The sequence below is a fragment of the Pararge aegeria genome, chromosome 24 (genome assembly GCF_905163445.1).
Source record: "Pararge aegeria chromosome 24, ilParAegt1.1, whole genome shotgun sequence".
Classification (NCBI taxonomy): Eukaryota; Metazoa; Arthropoda; class Insecta; order Lepidoptera; family Nymphalidae; genus Pararge; species Pararge aegeria.
This window is the reverse complement of record NC_053203.1, coordinates 9178184-9198815: the sequence shown is the minus strand read 5'-3', so window position 1 is coordinate 9198815 and position 20632 is coordinate 9178184. Positions and strand designations below refer to the sequence as shown.

Below are 20632 nucleotides of genomic sequence, written 5' to 3'. Positions count from 1 at the left end.
ACTTAGTAGTCAGAAGTGATGGCGATAACTACATTCGTAAACTTAAAACTAAAGCTACGAGGGTTCCACGTGCCCTGGTCTAAGTAGAAACCCACAACTAATATTTAAGAAGCAACCTCGTTAGAGCCATAATTCACACGCAAGCTTTTTTAGCGTTTACGTAATTCTTTTTACTATAATAGGACTTTTTTATATGCTTTCGATTAATACAAACTTTTTTAGAGACATCTCCAAAATATCAACCAGTGATTTATTGTATACAATTTCCTTTGAATGTATCACTTATTTTATGAACGCCTTCGAAACCATTATTGAGGAATGCAGATTTTCTTACGATGTTTCCCGTCACCTTTCAAACAAGTGATATTTCGGTTGCTTGAATTAAAATTTCACGTCACTCCGAAAAGTTATGGATGCGTGCCGGGTATCGAATTCGGGCGCCCGAAATGTGAAGCCGAGTTTTAACCACTTGGCTATCACCGCCAATATTGTCGCAGGCACTTATGAAGCGTTCATACATATATGTTTACAAATTCAAATTCAAAATTCATTTATTTCAAGTAGGCCTAATTAATAAGCACTTATGAAACGTCAAGTCTGTTTGTAGTGGCTCTACCACCGGTTCGGAAGGCAGATTCCACTGAGAAGAGCTGGCAAGAAACTCAGCAGATTGCTCTTTTCCAACATAATTTTAAACTTTAACAATCTTTAGAATTTTTCTGTTTTGTGAGAGATGAGAGCAGAGTGGCCTGCTTCAAAGCAGCCATGTCGTTTAGGAATTCATCAATCGTGTAGTAACCACGATTTATTAAATGTGTTTTAATATATTGTTTAAACCTAGGTAATCTATAATAATTGTAAGGGGATGGTGATAACTTCGTTCGCCAACTTAAACCTAAAGCTACGATGGTTCCAAACGCGCCCTGGTCTAAGAAGAGCCCACAACAAAATTAGCCGGGTAAATTTTAAAATTGATTCCTATACAATTCAAATATAAAATTTATTTCGGTATGACAAAACGAAAGCTAAATTAGCGTACGTGTGATTTTCGTGCGCTATGGCAGGTTTTACCCGAGCTTTATGCAAACGAATGGCACATCACGGGACGTGCCATTGCGGCCCCACTCGCCAAACTCGCCGTCGTCCGTGGTTTTTACTGTTTAATTAAAAACTGTACTGATGTATATAGTTAGTTTATCACCCACGTTTCACCGGTAACGAACAGTTACGTGAAAACTTTGGTAAAATTTGTATGATATTCCTTATTTTTTCCGACTACAAGTCAGCCCTCGACTCCAATATCACCTAGTGGTAAGTGATGTGGTATGTCTAAGATGGCAGCGGGCCAACCTGTTAGGGAGTATGGTAGTCACCAGTGGGATGCACTGGGTTTCTTACCAGGGTATGCATACAGCAGGAAAATTGCATAAAACGGAAACAAATAGTGCTAGATTCGTCAAGTTTATGTCACAGCTTCATGGATCTTACAGCTTATAAGTACTCTAATGTCTCTCTTAATCGTTTTTTCTCCTTCTAACTGACAATATAGTTTTGTATTCGCAAGTTGTGGCAGTCTTTAAGTGGGTCTACAATATTACATTTATATGTTTTTTCATTTTTTGTTTAGTTATTAAGAGTTGTACCTGTTGATTGTCCCTTAAAATTAATGTATAAATAAAATTATCCTCCTATACACGAGTTTTATATAAATTTTAGGGTAAGCAGTGCTTTTGTGCATGTATAAAGTACACGCCATTGGAACTCATATCCCCAATCGGTTTGTACGCGAAATTGCACCGGAACGCTGAATCGCTTAGCACGTCTTTGTCGGTAGGTGGAAACTAGCCACGGCCAAACCAGACCGGACCAGAGAAAAATCATAAATTAAAAATTCCCTAATTGCCGGGAATCGAACCCGGAGCCGTCTGGTTAAATTCACAGCGCTCACCGTTGCGCCAGGGAGGTCGTTTTAGTACCTATTGAGTATTTAGTTTTTAAAAACCCCCGAATTTGATTACAGTGTACATTCAAAAAAAAATTCAAAATTCAAAATTTCTTTATTCATGTAGGCCTATCACAGGCACTTATGAAGCGTTCATACATATTTGTTTACATAATTGTAACGGGATGGTGATAACTTCGTTCGCCAACTTAAATCTAAAGCTACGAGGGTTCCAAACGCGCCCTGGTCTAAGAAGAGCCCACAACAAACTTAGCCGGGTAAATTTATTTTTTTGTTATCACCATCTTCCAGTAAATTTAAATTAAGCTATGAAGCTAGAGCAATTCACACCCAAGCTTTTTTATCGTTTAAATAATCCTTTAATGATATAATAGGATTTTTCTGTAAGCTTACGTTTTATTCTACTAGTCAAGCCCTATCATCGGTATCAAACCGATATTGTGGGAGTTGAGAAAAGATATGTAATCCCTTCGGTAGAGGCCACTTTGGACCGATTTTCATCAAATATACCGACTTGTGCACCTTCCAAACAAAAGAAAATCAAAATTCATTATTCAAAATAACAATTCTTAAATCGAACTGAAAATTCATTAATAACAACTAGGCTAACATGTAATTTATATATACGATTTCTAACAATGACTCGAAGAACCTATTTTTCAGGCGAAGAGCGACCGTCATTAATCTAAACAATTGTTTTACTTTTCCATCCCCTTTCATCCCCTGGAGTCTGCAGTGTACTGCGCTTCATTTTTTATTCAAACACTTTGAATTTTTCAAGATGTGCTCTAACTTAAAATTTATAAACAGCTTACAGCGAGAAATTCTCGGCAAGACTGGGAGAAAAAAATAAACTGTAGTATTAAGCAAGTCTTCTTAGTAAATTGGTATATATAAGACTATATTCAGTATAGTATGCAACGTTTATCGTTTGAAATCCGTGTCTTCGGTATGAAATAGTATACTACACATGTCTTTTAACAAGTCAAAGAGATGTCTCTCGATAAGTACAAAGTCCATAATAAACGTTAGTTTATAGAAATATCGTATTATAGTAAAAGATATTCATTTATTAGCACATTCTTTACGATGGTAATCGATGGAATAAAATATTTGGCACATATCAAGTTAAAGAAATAAATATGCTACGACCATACACACTTAGCTATCTAGCCCAAAAATAAGCGTAGCTTGTGTTATGGGTACTGTTGATGAATATTTTTGTGAATAGCAACATAAATACTGATAATTTACAGATAAACACTCAGACACTGAAAAATTTTTTTCCTGATGTGGGAATCGAACCCACAGCCTTGGACTCAGAAAGCAGGGTCGCTGCCCACTGCGCCAAAAGGTTGTTGTAGTTATCATAAATTTATTTATTTACCCCCTTTACTATTACTAAACCTTTATTTACTAAACCGTACTTTGATAGATTTATCATTAATTAGAACGTCTATCTGTAATCTTTTCACGCTTAACAGACTTTGATATAATTTTGCATGGAGATTTAGGTACTTATTATGAGATACATATAGATAATAGATTCAACGCTGACGTATTATTTTATATTAATTACTAGCGGAGCCCAGCGCCATCTGTCGGGCTAATTTGTGAATCTAAACCATCCTGGGTGCCACCCAAACGCATACCAAAAAATTCATTCAAATCGGTCCAGCCGTTTAGGAGGAGTTCAGTTTGATACACCCGCACACAAGAAATATATATATAAGATTAAACTAGACTATGATATTTATGACTAGCATTTGCTCGTGATTTCGTTCGCGCAGGGCACCTATTTTACCAAAAAATATTCGACCCCGAATAAGGCAGACCACTATTAATCAAAACCTCTTTTGTTCGCAACTACACTCGCATTGTTACAATGCACCCCAAGTTCCATTTGTTATATTCAATACCCCCGTCTACGTTTCGATTTTACCCCTTTTAAAAATGTGATGAAGCCATATTGTTATATTTATTTGAAAATTTTTATCACTAGAATTGTTTAGTAGGTGTTTTATAATGAGCATCATTTTTAACAAAACTTTTAGTTAAACAAAACTTTCTCTATTATACTTTCTAAACAAAATCATTTTGCTGATACTAATGTCGCCATCTAGCGTCAAGTAGCAAAACTAACCATCAATTTCAACTTACAATAATATTAATATTTTTCATTATTTGCATGTGAGTAATTTTCCTTATATTAATTTTATGTTTTTGACTTATTACGAACATTTAACTCTATGTTGTCGTTAGTGTAGTGAATGTTCATGTTTACAGCGCCATCTATATGTGAGCGGCAGCACTATACACAAAACGCAAAATACTGCCACTAACAATAAAATCCACGAGCTAGCGTGCCCGCCGCAACAATATTACAAATTACACAAATTGTTTTGACTTCTAAACATGTAATAGTTTAGAAATGTAATAAAAAAATACTTTCCCGCCGGTCGCAGACCTCATAAATATTGGGGTGAGAACGGGTTGCACGTTATTTGGGAAAAGTTTCGTGATTCCCACTCCCCTAAACCCTAATAAAAATTCCTATTAGTTTGACAAAAATGGTTACTAATTGGTCATTGAGTTATAATAATAGAGAAGTAATTGCTGCATCTGATCTAATATCTTTAAACGAGCAATTCTTGTATATATATAATTGGAACCTCAATTTTCATGAAATTTAATATACAGGGGGTTTCGGGGGCGATAAATCGATCTAGCTAGGATTCATTTTTAGAAAATGTCATTTTATTCGTGTTTTCCGCTAATAACCGATTTGGTGCAGACGAAGTTGGACGGGCCAACTAGTATATATGTTATTATAGGTAACTTGATAAAACTTGGGTGCTCGAAAACTTGATTGTTTAAAACCAAAAACGTATAAATTAAATAAAAATGGCGCTGGATGTGTTAGTTATTTATATAACAGCAAATCTACGTAATCCTCAGACGTCCTACTTTTCTGCAGTAACAATTTTATCAATCATTTGCATAGCCTAGAATTTTAAAATTTCATACATTTAATTCAAATTCAAAATTCATTGATTTCAAGTAGGCCTGATATAAGCACTTTTGAAACGTCAAGTATGTCTGTTTGTAGTGACTCTACCACCGGTTCGGAAGGCTGATTCTACGGAGAAGAAGCCGACACTCAGCAGTTGCTCTTTTCCAACATCGTTTTACAATTTAACATAAAAACTTCTTTATCTAAGGTGATTCAAACGATATATAAGTATATAAGTGTGTTTATTTGGTTGGCTGACTGACTGACTGACTGACTGACACGCACACGCACACAGACATAGAGTAGACGCCTATAGTAATTTACTACACTATTAATTAACCACAAAAATGTAACCTGCAGATAGCAAATAAGTATTGTATTTAAGATACGTAATAGAGTATTGAATTGTATTTTTACCGCTTTAAGAACCCATAGCAGATGAACGGCTATTTTAAAGAATTTGCTAGGGGCTTGCTTAATCAGGCACTGGCAAACGGTATATGAAAAATACCGTAATACCTAAAAGCGAACGAAAAACGCGCGCAACAACTAGTTAAAATCAGAGATCACTACTAAGCGATAAGGCCGCCTTTTGTATACTACTTCTATTTTTATGTTTCTTTTTTTCTTGTATAGTCCTTAATGTGGTGTACAAATAAAGAGTTATAATAATAATAATAATAAAATTAAAATATAAATCTCTTGATTAAAAAAACCTCACATTTTGTGATTAAATCAATAAATAATTATATCTTTTACCTTCACCTTTAATAAAAACTTTATTATTCACTTCCAGGCTTCTGGATTAAGTCCTGCCTCTCAACTTGACTGGTGTCCGGGGAAATCATTCAGGCTGCATCGTTTATGCCAAGTGGATTAAAAATTACGAAATTACCGACTGTCCACATGACGGATTATAAAATTACAATGCTTTCGCGCTCTGGTAATTTTGTCGGTTCTGTGTGCGCACTCCGTAATTAAGAAATTATCTAACTGATAATACGAACGTTTGTGTAACATCCGCCAGTGAAAGTTTATCATAATATTGTTCTGGTTAAGAAATAATTTATTCAATAAGACATAGACATAGAAGGACCGGGTCATTGAAAAAACCAAATGGCACCTAATCATTGGTGCTAAAACTATAACTCTCTATTAATATACGCGGTATAACGAATATACAACGTGTAAATGACAACCGAAATAATACTTCGCAGGCTTTAGAGGTACATTATTTAGTGTCTCTGAGACTTAACTGTGAAACCGAAAACCTAATAGGTTTTGAGTAAACCGCTGCCATAATTTTTACTGAAAGAAATTAGTTACAGCCCCTAACATCACATGCGAAATTAAAATCTTGTGACTCCTGTCACTATTAAGTACGCTTCGCGTAAAGTAGGTAATATGCAAGTGTCGGTCTTTAATCTTCATTAGGGTTGTCATAAGTAAACACGTTTTTAATTCGTTTGTATGGAAAAATAAATACTCTTCTTTTGATTTCATATTTTTGATTGCTTATGAAATACACTTATGCATCCTTCAACATTGTTTCGTAATTCGGTTACATGTTGTATAGATAGAATAACTTTTTTGCAACAAACAAAACGATTGCACGAAGGAATAATGCAAAGAACAGACAAAGTGTTGAGTTGCAAAGGTGGCTTTATCACTTAAAGGCAACCTATGCGTTAGAATCTAGTAGTTAATCTGACAGTTGATGGTGCAAAAAGTAACTAAACCTACATAAATTTACATACCTACTCAACATTTTGGCAGGTATCTAATGTCATTTGAATGGTTATGTCAGAATTGTTAGTTGCAGTTTGACAAAAGGCAGCGTAACGATTCTGAAGTTACGCCATGTTTGTTAATAAGGAGGTAAAAGCGCACTAGGCAGGCCCACGATAGAACATTGTATTTTCTTATCACCCTTCCAACAAGGTTATTACGTAACGGACACCGGATCTGCTAGCTTTTATATTTAGGTAGGTATTTCTGAGTATAAAATTAATTGAATTAACCTATTTTTAAAACAAGCTTTAAAAGTGAGTCTAGGAAAAAAACTGTGGATTAAATATGTCTCGAATTTGTCACGTATATTATAGAGATACATCCAAAAATATAATTGGTACGCCATCTTTGCGAGTCAGCCATATTGTATGTCACTAAGCTTGTCATCCAAACCAAAAGCGTACGCAAAATTTTAGCACAATCGGAGATAATTGGTTTAAAATTGAATCACAAGATTTTACTTCACACATACTAACTATAGTGACGAATAAGCTTGAAAAGATGAGAAATAAAAAACTCGAATAATCTTAGAGAAAAATATACTTAAAATAATCTTAAACCCATCTTCAGAAGTCAGTGATCGGTACAACGGTAAAAAGGCTGAACTGAAAGGGTAGGTAGTTAGGCCCTTGGAAAATCAATGGACAAGCCTTTTAACCATTCAAATATATGACAGACTGGCTTCGGCCCTTAAGGACCTAACATATTACTGCGACTTTGATAAACCCAACGCTGAAAAGAAACTAAGATAACTCGCAAAAAGTGAAATCGGGTGATTCAATGCGGATATATCTACTAGCCAGAAAAAATATTTAATTTAAAAAAAATGGCTACGCGCAAACGTCTGCATACGTTACATTATATAATTAGATTTATTTTAAATATTATATTAGAAATGTAACATTATGTATTGTGCTGAATAAATTAAAAAAAACTTGAACTCTAGGTACGACTTCAATGTTAACTTCAAAACATTCTTTATTCCGTTAAAATTTAAAAATCTTGTTTTCGTACCCCAGAACTAGATGCGAAATGTATTTAACAATGACCCTATTCGACTGATTTTGAATAATTTAAGGAAGAAAATAGGCTTTATCACAAGAATGTCTTAACCTATATGCGGTACCCACAATCGGTCACCCATCCAGTGGCGAATTTCGAATGGTTTTCGCAACCATACACTACACTGCGTCTTAAGGCGAATGTAAATAATAATATACTATGACAATACACACATCGCCATCTAGCCCCAAAGTAAGCGTATCTTGTGTTGTGGGTACTAAGATAACGGATGAATATTTTTATTCATAATATACATAAATGCTTGTAATATACAAATAAACGTTATAAAAAAAAGTTTCATGTTCATCACACAAACATTGTTCAAATTTTTGGATTCGAACCCACGGCCTTGGACTCTGAAAGCAGGGTCGCTGCCCACTTCGCCAATCAATATAAATTGGTAACAATATCAAAAACTATAAAAGCTACGTTCCATACGGTACCCAAAATCGGTCACCAAACCATTGACAACCTTATATTAAGTTGTGAGTTTGAAGATTTAATAAATGCTATAAAAATTAATACTTCGAACTCACAACTTAATATAATATACATTGGTAACAATATCGAAAAACTATAAAAGCTACGTTCCATACGGTACCCAAAATCGGTCACCCATCCATTTACAACATTCGAATGGTTTTCGCAACCAAACACCCTGCGTCCATAGGCGATAGTAAATCAATAGAACTGACAATATCCTTTCTATGTAAATTTATTATATGTTATAAATGGGACGCAATTCGGTATCCTATATCCAGCGATAGGGTTAGTGAAGCAATTTATCTAAAGATACTTTTTCTACGTTTTTTCTGCGGAGTAATACATTAAGTCATATTTTGTGGTAGTATTGGTTTCATTGACCGAGTAAAGTTTATACAGGTCTGGCTGTCCGTTTACGCAGAGTATCATCATCGTCATCAACCCATTTCCGGTCCACTACAGGGCACGGGTCTCCTCCCACAGTTTGAAGGGGTTAAGGCCGTAGTCCACCACACTGGCCCAGTGCGTATTGGTGTACGCGGTGCGAGGCAACGTTAAAATAATAAATAATAGACTTTTAATAAAAAAACTTTTGATGACGACTAAGAGACCATGATATCTTTGCATTGTCTGTGTCTCATAAAAAACTTAAGTGAAGCGAAAAAAACATTTTACATAAAGTCATGAACATTGGCTTTTATTCAAATATCATTTTAATGATTTATTAAAAACTATTTATTAATATTATAAGAATTATAAGTTCATTTGTTAAAATGCTAATAACGTTTATAAAACATCTGGCACCCTGCAGCAGTGTGGGCGGCGACCCTTCTTTCTGAGTCCAAGGCCGTGGGTTTGATTCCCACAACTGGAAAATGCTTGTGTGATGAACATGAATGTTTTTCAGTGTCTGGGTGTTTATCTTTATAAGTATAATAAAAATATTCATAAAAATATTCATCAGCTATCTTAGTACCCATAACACAAGCTACGCTTACTATGGGGCTAGATGGCGATGTGTGTATTGTCGTAGTATATTTATTTATTTATTTACAAACTGCAAAATAACTGTAAAACTTTGATAACGTAAAACTGTGAACTTAGAATCGTCGCAATCTGTACCGTCCGAACTTTCCCAACTATTCGTACCCTTCGAATATTCGGTTTGAATTTGAATTTCGAATATTCCCACAGCGCCACTTAAAATAAAATCATAAATAACGCTAGGGAAATAAGAAATCGTGAGAAAATCTAATCGCAATGTAGTTATAATTCCGATTACAACTCCAGTTTGCGGTAGCGACGCATCGCTCTAATAAAGACTGGTATTACACACAAATATACATACACACATCGTGGAATTCATTAAAATGCGGTTAGCGCGGCGAGAGTATGGCGAATAGAATCCCAAAGCGGGCACTATGCCAATTTTTAGATTAAGGCAATGCGTAGACATGGTGACTTTAATCAACCAGTATCTGTACTTGTGGCCAAATTGATAGTTAATGTTTACCTTAGTTTAAAAATAAATTAAAGATTTAAAACCCTCGACTTTCAATATAGTGTACATTATTCTACTAGTCACGCCATTTCATTTGATACCCATTTTGAGGGAGTTGTGAAAAAAGGCAATTTGCCATTTCGTGGTGGCGGCTGTCTTGGATTTGAAATTTGTCATAGTGTATAATTAAGGAAATTCCTTGTATACCTCAAGCTATTATTATCTAAGAGTTAGTGAAACGTTTCTATAGACGACGCCTAAATGACTAGGCATTGGATTTAGGCGGTGTCTAGTTTTTGTGAAATAGTACATTATGTTCCCTAAGTACGCGAAGAAATTGCTTCAAGAAATTTATGTACATTGGGTGTTACGGCATATTTGTTAATATAAAAGCGATCATTTTAATTGAATTCCTGTGAATGATAAATTCACATTACATGAAATGGTGTGAAATTATTTTTTATAAATACTTAAATTTATTTTAAATTAAAAGCCAATTTATAATATTTTAAATACAAATATCATGGTTTATTACTCATTCGCGCCACAATTCATTGAAAAATAGATATAGCTATATCTTCGCGCATACATTCAAGAGTTTATTAATTTTACAAATTCAATATAACATTTTGAAACGGTGCGGAAGTCGATGCGGTGATAGCGCAGTGGGTAGGAGCTCGACTTCACTTTCGGGGGGCCGAGTTCGAATCCCAGCACGCACCTCTAACTTATCTAAGTTATATGCGTTTTGAGTAATTAAAAATATCACTTGCTTTAACGGTTAAGGAAAACTTGCATGCTTGAGAGTTCTACATAATGTTCTCAAAGGTATGTCCACCATTCCGCACTGGGCCAGTGTATCATTGTGGGAGGAGACCGGTAATGGGGGAGGTCCGGTAAAGGGTCGATATTATGATGATGATAATATTATATTTTCATAGAAATATTAATAAAATTTAAAATTATTTTCTACTAGCTGTTTTGCCCGCGACTTCGTCTGAGTTTGATTTTGTTTTTTGATGTGGCATTAAATTTAGTTGTAGATCTAAAAGAATTAAAGTATTCAGTATCGCTAAGCCTTAAATGAGGGGTTTGCTGCTGTCCGCTGAAGAGTTCTGTCCTCTATCTCCAACCACAGCTTGGACAAAATTAAACACGTATTATAACCTCTATAGTACAAAAATAATTATTTAAATCGGTTATAATTTGTCGGAGTTATGGTGTAAAATCGTCAAACACTCATCCCCTCTCCCAAAGGAACCGAGCTTAATGTCGGGATAAAAAGTATCCTATATTACTTCAAACACTTCCAACAATATGTTTACCAAGTTTCATGAGGATCGGTTATGTAGCTTTTGCGTGAAAGCGTAACAAACAAACTTACATTGACATTTATAATATTAGTAGGGATTTATAAATTTTCCAAACAGACCGAAAACAGAAGCTTCGATTACGGCATTTAGTTTATTCCTTACGGAAATTAAAGTTGCTGCGTCTGCGAAGGGCCTAAAACACCATTCCAGTAAACCCCGATAACATTCAACGCAGTATGGAGAGGCAGGTCAAGATACGGTGGACCGTCACAGGTCACTGACACTCGCTAAACTCGTACCGAAGAGAAATCTGTTTAGAACTAGTCTTTGACTGCGGCTTGGGTCGTTTTTTTGTAGGTCCTAAAACGTGTAGTGGCTTGCTCATCTCTCATTCAACATTTCTTAATGGCATTGAAGAAATGCTGGTTTAAGTTAAGTATTAGATTTAGAATTTAGAAAGGATTAATTTATAAGCGTACAGCATTTCTAACCCGTTGGTCTAGTGGTCATTAATGAATGCGAATCACTAAGTCCTGTATTCGATTAATAGTTCGGGCAAGAATTTCTATTGGGGTTTTCTTTAAAAAAAAATAGTAAAGAAATTTTTGTTGTGTTTGTTGTGGAGTATAAGAATTGAAGAAATTATAAATTACACCATACAGATTCTCCTACTTTTCGCGGAGTAAGTATATCAAATTAAGGTTAAAATTCAAAATTCAAAATTCAAAATTCATTTATTTCAAGTAGGCCTAATATAAGCACTTTTGAAACGTCAAGTCTGTCTGTTTGTAGTGATTCTACCACCGGTTCGGAAGGCAGATTCTACCGAGAAGAAGCCGGCAAGAAACTCAGCAGTTGCTCTTTTCCAACATCAACAATTTACATTTTGCATTTTAACATTCATTTTTCTATCTTGTGAGAGCTGAAAGCGGAGCCGGATGCTTCCAAGCAACCTTGTCATTATAAAATTCATCAATTGTATAGTAACCTCGCTGTAATAAATGTGTTTTAACAAATTCTTTAAACTTGTGCATTGGCAGGTCCAAAATCACCTTAGGAATCATATTATAAAAGCGTATACTCAATCCCACAAATGATCCCTGTACCTTACGCAGACGATATGCAGATGACACTAATTTATGACCATTTCTTGTAAGTCGACTGTTTATGTCCACTTTTTGTTTATAAAGACTAATATGTTGTTATGTTAATTTTCATAATATATCATGGATTTCCGCAAAGCAACACCTGCTTCTATGCAAGTAAAGAAATTGGTACTCCCACCCAAGCATCAAGCGTTGATAGCTTAGTGACTAAGGCTTGCGTTTCTGGAGGACCGAGTTCGTTGCCCGGCACACATCTGTAACCTTCCGGAGTTATGTAAATTTTGAGCAAACAAATATCACTTGCTTTAACTGTAAAGAAACACTTCGACACACAATAAACTTACAAGCCTGATCGTTTTTCATGATATTCTCAAAGGTGTGTGGAGTCCACTAATCCGCACTTGGCCAGCGTGGTGGACTGAACCCTCTTAATTCTGAGTTTGGAACTCTCAGGCGTGCAGGGTTCACGGTATTATCGTTCGCCGTTAACGCAAGTGAAGTTTTACTTAAATTAAAAATTCATTTATTTCAAGTTTGCCTTGTTTATAAGAACTTTTGAAACGTCAAGTAAAACGCACATTTTTATTGAAAAGTAGAGTTGCGTGCTGGGGATCGAACTCGGACCCGCCGACGCCGTAACCATTAGGCTATCGCGAATTCTTAAAATCATCTCGCGAACAAGCGTATGTATAGGTTATTTTAATCGGTTTGTACAAACAAGGATAGCGTTCCTATTATTCAGCATTGTTTGTATACTCAATGATAATTACCACAGATAATATACCAATCAATACTAGGTAATTAATGATGACCCTAATCACTGAGCTGAATTTACCGCGTAGTTATCATATTGTGATAATTTACTCTAGGTTTACCCGTCAAAGACCCCATTCACAGACAAACCGTGGCGACCGATTGCACGCAGCCTCCGTAGTAGCCCATAAAGCCATTAAATTAAGCATTTATCACCCATCAATACCGAATGACATCAGGTCCATTTTACTTTGTCGATAGAGAGTTTTTTTGAGCAAACAAATCATGAACCAAGGCTACACGGAGAGAATATTTTTTAGGCATACGGAGTCACGTTTAACCGCTAGTAAAGAAAAAGTATATTGCTCTTTATGTCTCAAAAAAACTTACAGCATATCCTTAAGTACTTTTAAAAACACGTAGAGTATTAAGCCTTGGAGATTTTTCACGTAATATTCGTGATTCGTTCAGTTCGTGTTGATTTCTCCTCGAGACTTAAAATCACGATTTTTTCGCAATAGCCTCGTAATGAAAATGACGAATTGCGAAATTGAAGCCACCGTGGGACGATAGGAAACATGGGCCTGTCACAGATTATAAATGGTTCCTAAAAAAGTTTTGGGTTTTTTTTTATACCACTGTTGGACAAAGGCCCCTTACTCGCTTCAGCCATTGCATGCAGTGCATTTTGTAAAAAAAAAGTGAAAACGCCCCCCGCACGTCTCGTTTCACACCCGCGCAATGTTGGTAGCTCACAAACTTTTCCCATTTTCCTCATTTTAGGGTAAACGTTTAGGACATTAAAGGTGAAATAATTACTGTCAACTGCTAAATGGCATGAATCCTAACCGCCTGGTCGGGAAACACTGCTAAAGTGGAGTGGATTTTGATGCTTCAATATTTATTAGTCGTGTACGCGTGTTTCTGTATATATATACCAAAGTCAAAGTCAAATATTTTTTGATTCAAATCGGAACATAGATGATACGTATGGTGATAACAAAAAAAAACCTGGCTAAGTTTGTTGTTGGCTATTCTTAGACGTGGTAGACTCTTCTTAGACCAGGGCGCGTTTAGAACCCTCCTAGCTTTAGTTTAAAGTTAACGAATACAGTTATTACCATCACTAACATTAGTGTTAACATATTAAATAAATGAACGCTTTTAAGTGCCTGTGATAAGGTCTTAGAAATAAACATTTTTGAATTTGATAAAAAAAAAAATAGAAGTGATGTAGTAGGAACGTGGTTAACGTAGCAAGAGTAGCAATTGCTACGGGCCCCGCGTGAAAGGGACCCGCATATTTAATACCGCTCATCTTTGCCTGACTGACTGAATGACTGACAAACAGACACGCACACAGACATCGCCTATAGTAATTTACAACACTATTAATTAGATAAGATACGTATTTGAGTATTGAATTGTATTTTTGAGGTGTTTTTTTTGATTTCCTGTTATGTGTTCCACTATTTTGGTCAATTGACCAAAATAGTGGAACATAATATAAAAATTAGTACGTAACTTTTTTTTGCTTCAATCAGTAAAAAAATTTGCTTGATATTTGCCGAGACCCCCCCCCCCCTCTCATTAGATGAGATTTAACTCGACCCCCCTTAAACATCTCACGTATTTTATGAACGCCCCCTAAGAACCCATAGCAGATCAAGCGCTCTTTTAAAGAATTTGCTACGGGCCCCGCGCTTGCTTAATCAGGCACTGCCCTCAGTAGGTACATTGTGGGTAAATAGATGCGAACGAACATAAAACTTGTCTTTACAACTCCATAGAATTGTAAACATATATAAACAACTTAGCAACAAACAAACACGAATAATAAACAATAAACGCTAAAGGCAAAGCATATTCAATTTAACAATGCAATGTTAGGCCGTAAATCGCGGGCCCGTAGTGAATGCAAAACGTATTACAATAATAGTACAAGAGCCTACCGTCTGATAGTTAACCTGGAAGTATGAATGAATACACTTTTATTGTACACCACATAAGCTAACATAAATGTAAATAAAAATTTAACGCAATAATTATATTTTAAGTAATAAATACCTCAAATTTTAAAAACAAATTAATCAAAAAATTCATTATTCATAATTCATTTATTTCAAGTAGGTAATATAAGGACTTTTGAAACGTAAAGACTGTCTGTTTGTAGTGACTCTACCACCGGTTCGGAAGGCAGATTCTACCGAAAAGGAGCCGGCAAGAAACTCAGCAGTTGCTCTTTTTTTATTACATGTTTAGCATTTGTATTATTATTTATTCTTTATTTATTATTGTAGTTGGTGTGGGCTCTTAGACTATTACGGTCAAGCGGCATCACTGTTAGCTAGAAGGGACGCACCCAGAATTGCAAAGTTCCGCCAGTTTTGAGAAATTCCAAGCGTGAAATGTCTTCTTATCACCGTGGCTAAAACGCCTTGAGCCTTTATTATTCTTTTCTTAATAAAAATAAATAAATATACTACGACAATACACACATCGCCACCTAGCCCCAAAGTAAGCGTAGCTTGTGTTATGGTAACTAAGATGGCTGATGAATATTTTTTATGAATATGATACATAAATACTCATATAATACATATAAACACCCACACACTGAAAAACATTCATGTTCATCATAAAAACATTTTCCAGTTGTGGGAATCGAACCCACGGCCTTGGACTCAGAAAGCGCTGCCCACTCCGCCAATCGGCCGTCAGATGTAAACTTTAATTTAAGACGGAGGTTTCAAAATTTTAAATTTATATATTACTAGCTGTCCCGGCGAATTTCGTACCGCTGATATTTATTTTTTTGATAAATTTTATATTTTAATACTGATTCCGGTCTAAGAGGAAGCCGTTCTTGAGTTATAAATGGTGTATAACTAACACAACTTTCTTTTTATATATATACTAGTTGTACCCTGCCACGCTTCGCTGTGGCACATTTTTATGGAATGGTTGAGAAATGAGAAACAAAACAAAGAATACATTACATATGTCAGCCAGTTTTCTCGCTTTCGGGAGATGGCGCGGTCACTGGTACATCGATCGTTAAAAAAAACTGTTGTAGTTTCGCGGTCGCGGATATGTGACAGATGCAAATATAGATAAAAACAATCCTTGATACGTATTATATACCATGCTAAAATTTCAGCTCGATCGGTGCAGAACTTTTGGGTCTTTGAAGCGTACACAAACCAACATAACATTTTTGTATATATAGATTAATAAAAATAAATTGGACGGCCGAGTGGCGCAGTGGGCAGCGACCCTACTTTCCAAGGCCGTGGGTTCGATTCCCACAGCTGGAAAATGTTTGTGTGATGGGCATGAATGTTCTTCAGTGTCTGGGTGTTTATATGTATTTTATAAGTATTTATGTATATTATTCATAAAAATATTCATCAGTCAGCTTGGTACTCTTAACACAAGCTACGCTAACTTACGGGGCTAGATGGCTATGTGTGCATTGTCGTAGTATATTTATTTATTTATTTATTAATAATCGGTATTGTTTGTCCCATAGGCCGCCCGCCCACCACGGCGCGGCGCTGCTGGCGGGCGTGGGCGCGGTGCCTTCGTACGCGCCGCCTGGACGCTCCTTCATCACACCTCCGCTGCCGCCGGAGTACCGCAACCCCTTCGCCGATAAGCCGACACTCAGAGGTACTGATGGATTCACCAACTATGCATGAGTTTTTCTTCATCATCATCCAAAATTAAAAAATACATTTATTTCAAGTAGGCCCAATTAATAAGCACGTCAAGTCAGTCTGTTTGTTGTGACTCTACCACCGGTGCGGAAGGCAGATTCCACTGAGAAGAGCCGGCAAGAAACTCAGCAGATTGCTCTTTTCCAACATCAGTTTAAAGTTTAACAATCTTTAGAATTTTTCTGTTTTGTGAGAGATGAGAGCGGAGTGGCCTGCTTCCAAGCAGCCTTGTCCTTAAGGAATTCATCAATCGTGTAGTAACTACGATTTGTTAAATGTGTCCACTACAGGTCACGGGTCTCCTCACAGAATGTTAAGGCTTTAGGCTGCAGTAGACCACGCAGTAGACCACGCTGGCCAAGCGCGGTTGACTTCACAGGCCTTTGAGAACATTACGGCGATCAAAGTCAACACCCAAGCATTTTTATCATTGACGTAGTCCTTAATACTATAATAGGACTTTTCTATAACCTTACGTTTAATACACTTTTATTAAACTTAAGCTTATTGAAAGTAGTTTTAATAAACTTTCAACTTTTGAAGAAATATCCCCAAATATCAACTGGTAGTTTATTGTAAAATTGCATACAATTTCCTTTAAATTAATTACTTATTTTATGTAGTCTAGTGTATTGCAATGTAAGTTTATTTTTGCTTCTAATGTTCAAATTATTGCAGTCACATTTCGTCTTAAATTTAGATATATATTTGTGAATATACATTCAATTTTCAAATATGTATTGGCTTGGTCACCCAGGTATGCAAGTTTCATCAGGATGTTTTCCTTCTCCAAAGCAAGTGATATTAAATTTCTTAAAACGCACATAACTCCGAAGCTTTACCCACTAAGCTATTACCCCTTTGTGAAGTAGATACCCCTGTTTTGTTACCACTTATCTGAGCTTTGTTTATAATTGCAGGCACTAACACAGATGGGAACAGCTACCTCAACCGGCGGCCCATTCCCCCTCCTTCCCTCGGACCTGGACACGAGAGGATCCCCATCAGACCCCCTGGACAGGTAAGCGTTTTTTTTATACCATCAAAACCACTACTGGTATGGATTCATCAAACTTGAAGACAGACTGACGACCTCTCTAGGATAGCAGTGAGGGCTGTGAATTAAACTGGTCCAGTGGGAGGCTTCGGCCGCGGCAAGCTATTTAGCGTTCCGGTACGATATTGCGTGGCGACAGATGGCGTATAGGTTTAATATAACTGTCTAATCCCTCACAGGATAGCCTAACTCCGGATTAATATTAAAAATACTTCAATAGAATGTACACAATACTTTATATAATTTCTGGTCCAATCCGGGAGTGAACCCAAAATCATGCATAGTTGAACATGCTAACCACTTACACGAAATTCACAGACAATAGATAAAACATAAATCAACTTACAAAGATAAACAATAATAAAACAGATAATGCTTGCAGAGATTTTTGCGCAGACATCAAAATCGACAAACATAATGCCAAATTAGTAAAAACAAGTTTTCAAACACAAAAACGACAGCAGTCTTTTACGTATGCCAATGCACAAAAAGAAATGAAAAACCGTCCGTTTTTTCTTTAATTTAGCCCATACTAGTCACAATTCAAGCCATAAAGCGCTAGAGGTATGAAAACCGAATTTAAAAGTTCTCTACAATAAAACTACCACTACAAACATGTCCAATTGTCTTTTCGAAATCCACTCAAATAGCGAATTTCCCAATTTCCAGGAAACCTCCTCCCCGCAAGTGCCTGCCCCACCGCCCGCACCCCCCTTGCCGCCCGTGGGACTCGAGCCGCAGAAGAAAAAGGCACTTAACACCCCTAGCTACAAGGTACGGTATCCTTTGACATATGATTATTAAAAACTGGGGCGACCAAACTATCGGAACTGCCTGTACGGATTAAAACTAGTCGAGTTGTTTCACAAATTTTGATGGACGCATAGGCTGTTGAAAGTTATACCTTGACTCACAATTATAAAACCCGATGCATACTATATTTCAGAAAAATGTTCACAGCTAAGAAGACACCACGTTAGAGAATAATCTGGTACGCTTATAAAAAAAAAAACTTCATGTTAACACGCTTTTATTAGTTATTATACTAAACAGTACGAATTAATGAATACACTTTTATTGTTTAGAAACTTTTTTACTTTTAGAGAAAATTCACAAAGATAATATACAATAGTACAATAAGGTAGAACGTACATTTTGGCGCCCTTATCGCTATATAGCGATCTCTTTCAGGCCACCAAAGGAATGAATCGCTTAGCGTTATTGAGAAAGCTATATTTATTGAGAACAGCAGACTTGGATTTTTTTTCCCCCTATTCAATAATTCCTTTGTTTGTGGAGTTGACGAAAAATGTCTCTGTGAGTCTCTATAAAGTTTTGAAATAAATTAAAAGAAGAAGAAGAAGAAACACTTTATTGCACGTATAACATACAGGAAAAGAAACAGTAAGGAGTATACAGTACACAATGTAGACATGCAAAGGCGGTCTTATTGCTGCAAGCAATCTCTTTCAACCTTTGTAGATAGGACTTATAGAAAGAAATAAAAAAAATAAAGTAGCGTAGTGTCCTCAAAACTGTACCACGGATGGTCGCCCCAGTCCTAACAATTGCCAAATTGTCTCCAAAAATGCTCGAACTGCTAACAAAAATGCCCCTCAAATTTTTCTTTCCAAAGATACAATATGCTGAATTCTAAATAAAATTTATTGGCAACCAATATGTCGGGTAAGACAAGCGTTGCCAGTCGCCACATTATCCGATCCAGTACATCGGATCCACTATCTGGGCACAGAAAATCTATGAAATATGTATTCGATATTGCTCGGAAAGTGGAAGACATATGTATATTTAATAAAGTATGCATATGCATATGTATAAGTCAAAGTCAAAGTCAAAAATATCTTTATTCAAGTAGGCCCATAGGTGGCACTTTTGATGCGTACATAAGAATTACACGATAGTGAGATGATGGCGATAACAACATTCGTAAACTTAAAACTAAAGCTACGAGGGTTCCAAACGCGTCCTGGTCTAAGAAGAAGCCCATAAAAAACTTAGCCGGGTGTTTTTTTTTTGTTATCACCATCTCACAATGTCATTTAAAATTATTAGAAGAGCAACCTGGTTAGAGCACACACCCAAGCTTTTTTATCGATTACGTAGTCCTTTATGCTATAATAGGACTTTTCTATAAGCTTACTCAAATCTATAGACTTTTCTATAATACATTTTACGTGCCCGGATCATGCTATCTCAATCGATTCCCATGTTTCTTTTGTGTCGTGGGAGGCTTTGGCCGTGGCTAGTTAGCACCCTGCAGACAAAGACTTACCGCTAAGCGATTTAGTGTTCCGGGGCGATGTCGTGTAGAAAAAGATTAGGGGTATGACTCCATACTCCCTACAAGGTTAACCCGCTACCATCTTAGATTGCATCATCACTTGCCACCAGGTGAGATTGCAAACAAGGGCTAGATGCCGATTGGCGCAGTGGATCTAGAACATTATGTTTAAATCCACTCTGTTAAAGCCAGTGCTACTAAAATGCCCTATAACTTTTGTCTGCTGGGAGGCTTCGACCGTGGCTAGCTACCCTACCGACAAAGACGTTCCGCTGAACGATTTAGCGTTCCGGTACGATGTCGCGTGGAAACCAATTAGGGTTATGGGTTTAATAAAACTTATATACCTCTAACAGGCTAGCCCGTTACTGTCTTAGACTGTAGGTATCATCAGTTGCCAGCAGGTGAGATTGCAGTCAAGGGCTAACTTGTAGCCTTTCTGTATTGTTCTCCTTCTACTTAATACTTGCCTGAAAGAAATCACCATCTGTGATAAGGCCGCCATAACACCCTAGTTTAGTTTATAAGTTGTATATGTACTCGTATTATGTTTTGGTTTTAATTAAAAA

At 36.4% G+C, this 20632-nt stretch overlaps 1 protein-coding gene across 1 annotated transcript in view; it reads left to right on the top strand.

Annotated features, from left to right (window-relative positions):
* The window catches only part of LOC120634490, a 59093-nt gene that overhangs the window by 32830 nt on the left and 5631 nt on the right, over positions 1-20632 (top strand). Inside the window, exons 3-5 of the mRNA XM_039905134.1 lie at positions 16518-16657; positions 17625-17725; positions 18431-18535. Coding sequence (XP_039761068.1) covers positions 16518-16657; positions 17625-17725; positions 18431-18535 — 346 coding nt within the window. The remainder of the gene's footprint in view (positions 1-16517; positions 16658-17624; positions 17726-18430; positions 18536-20632) is intronic.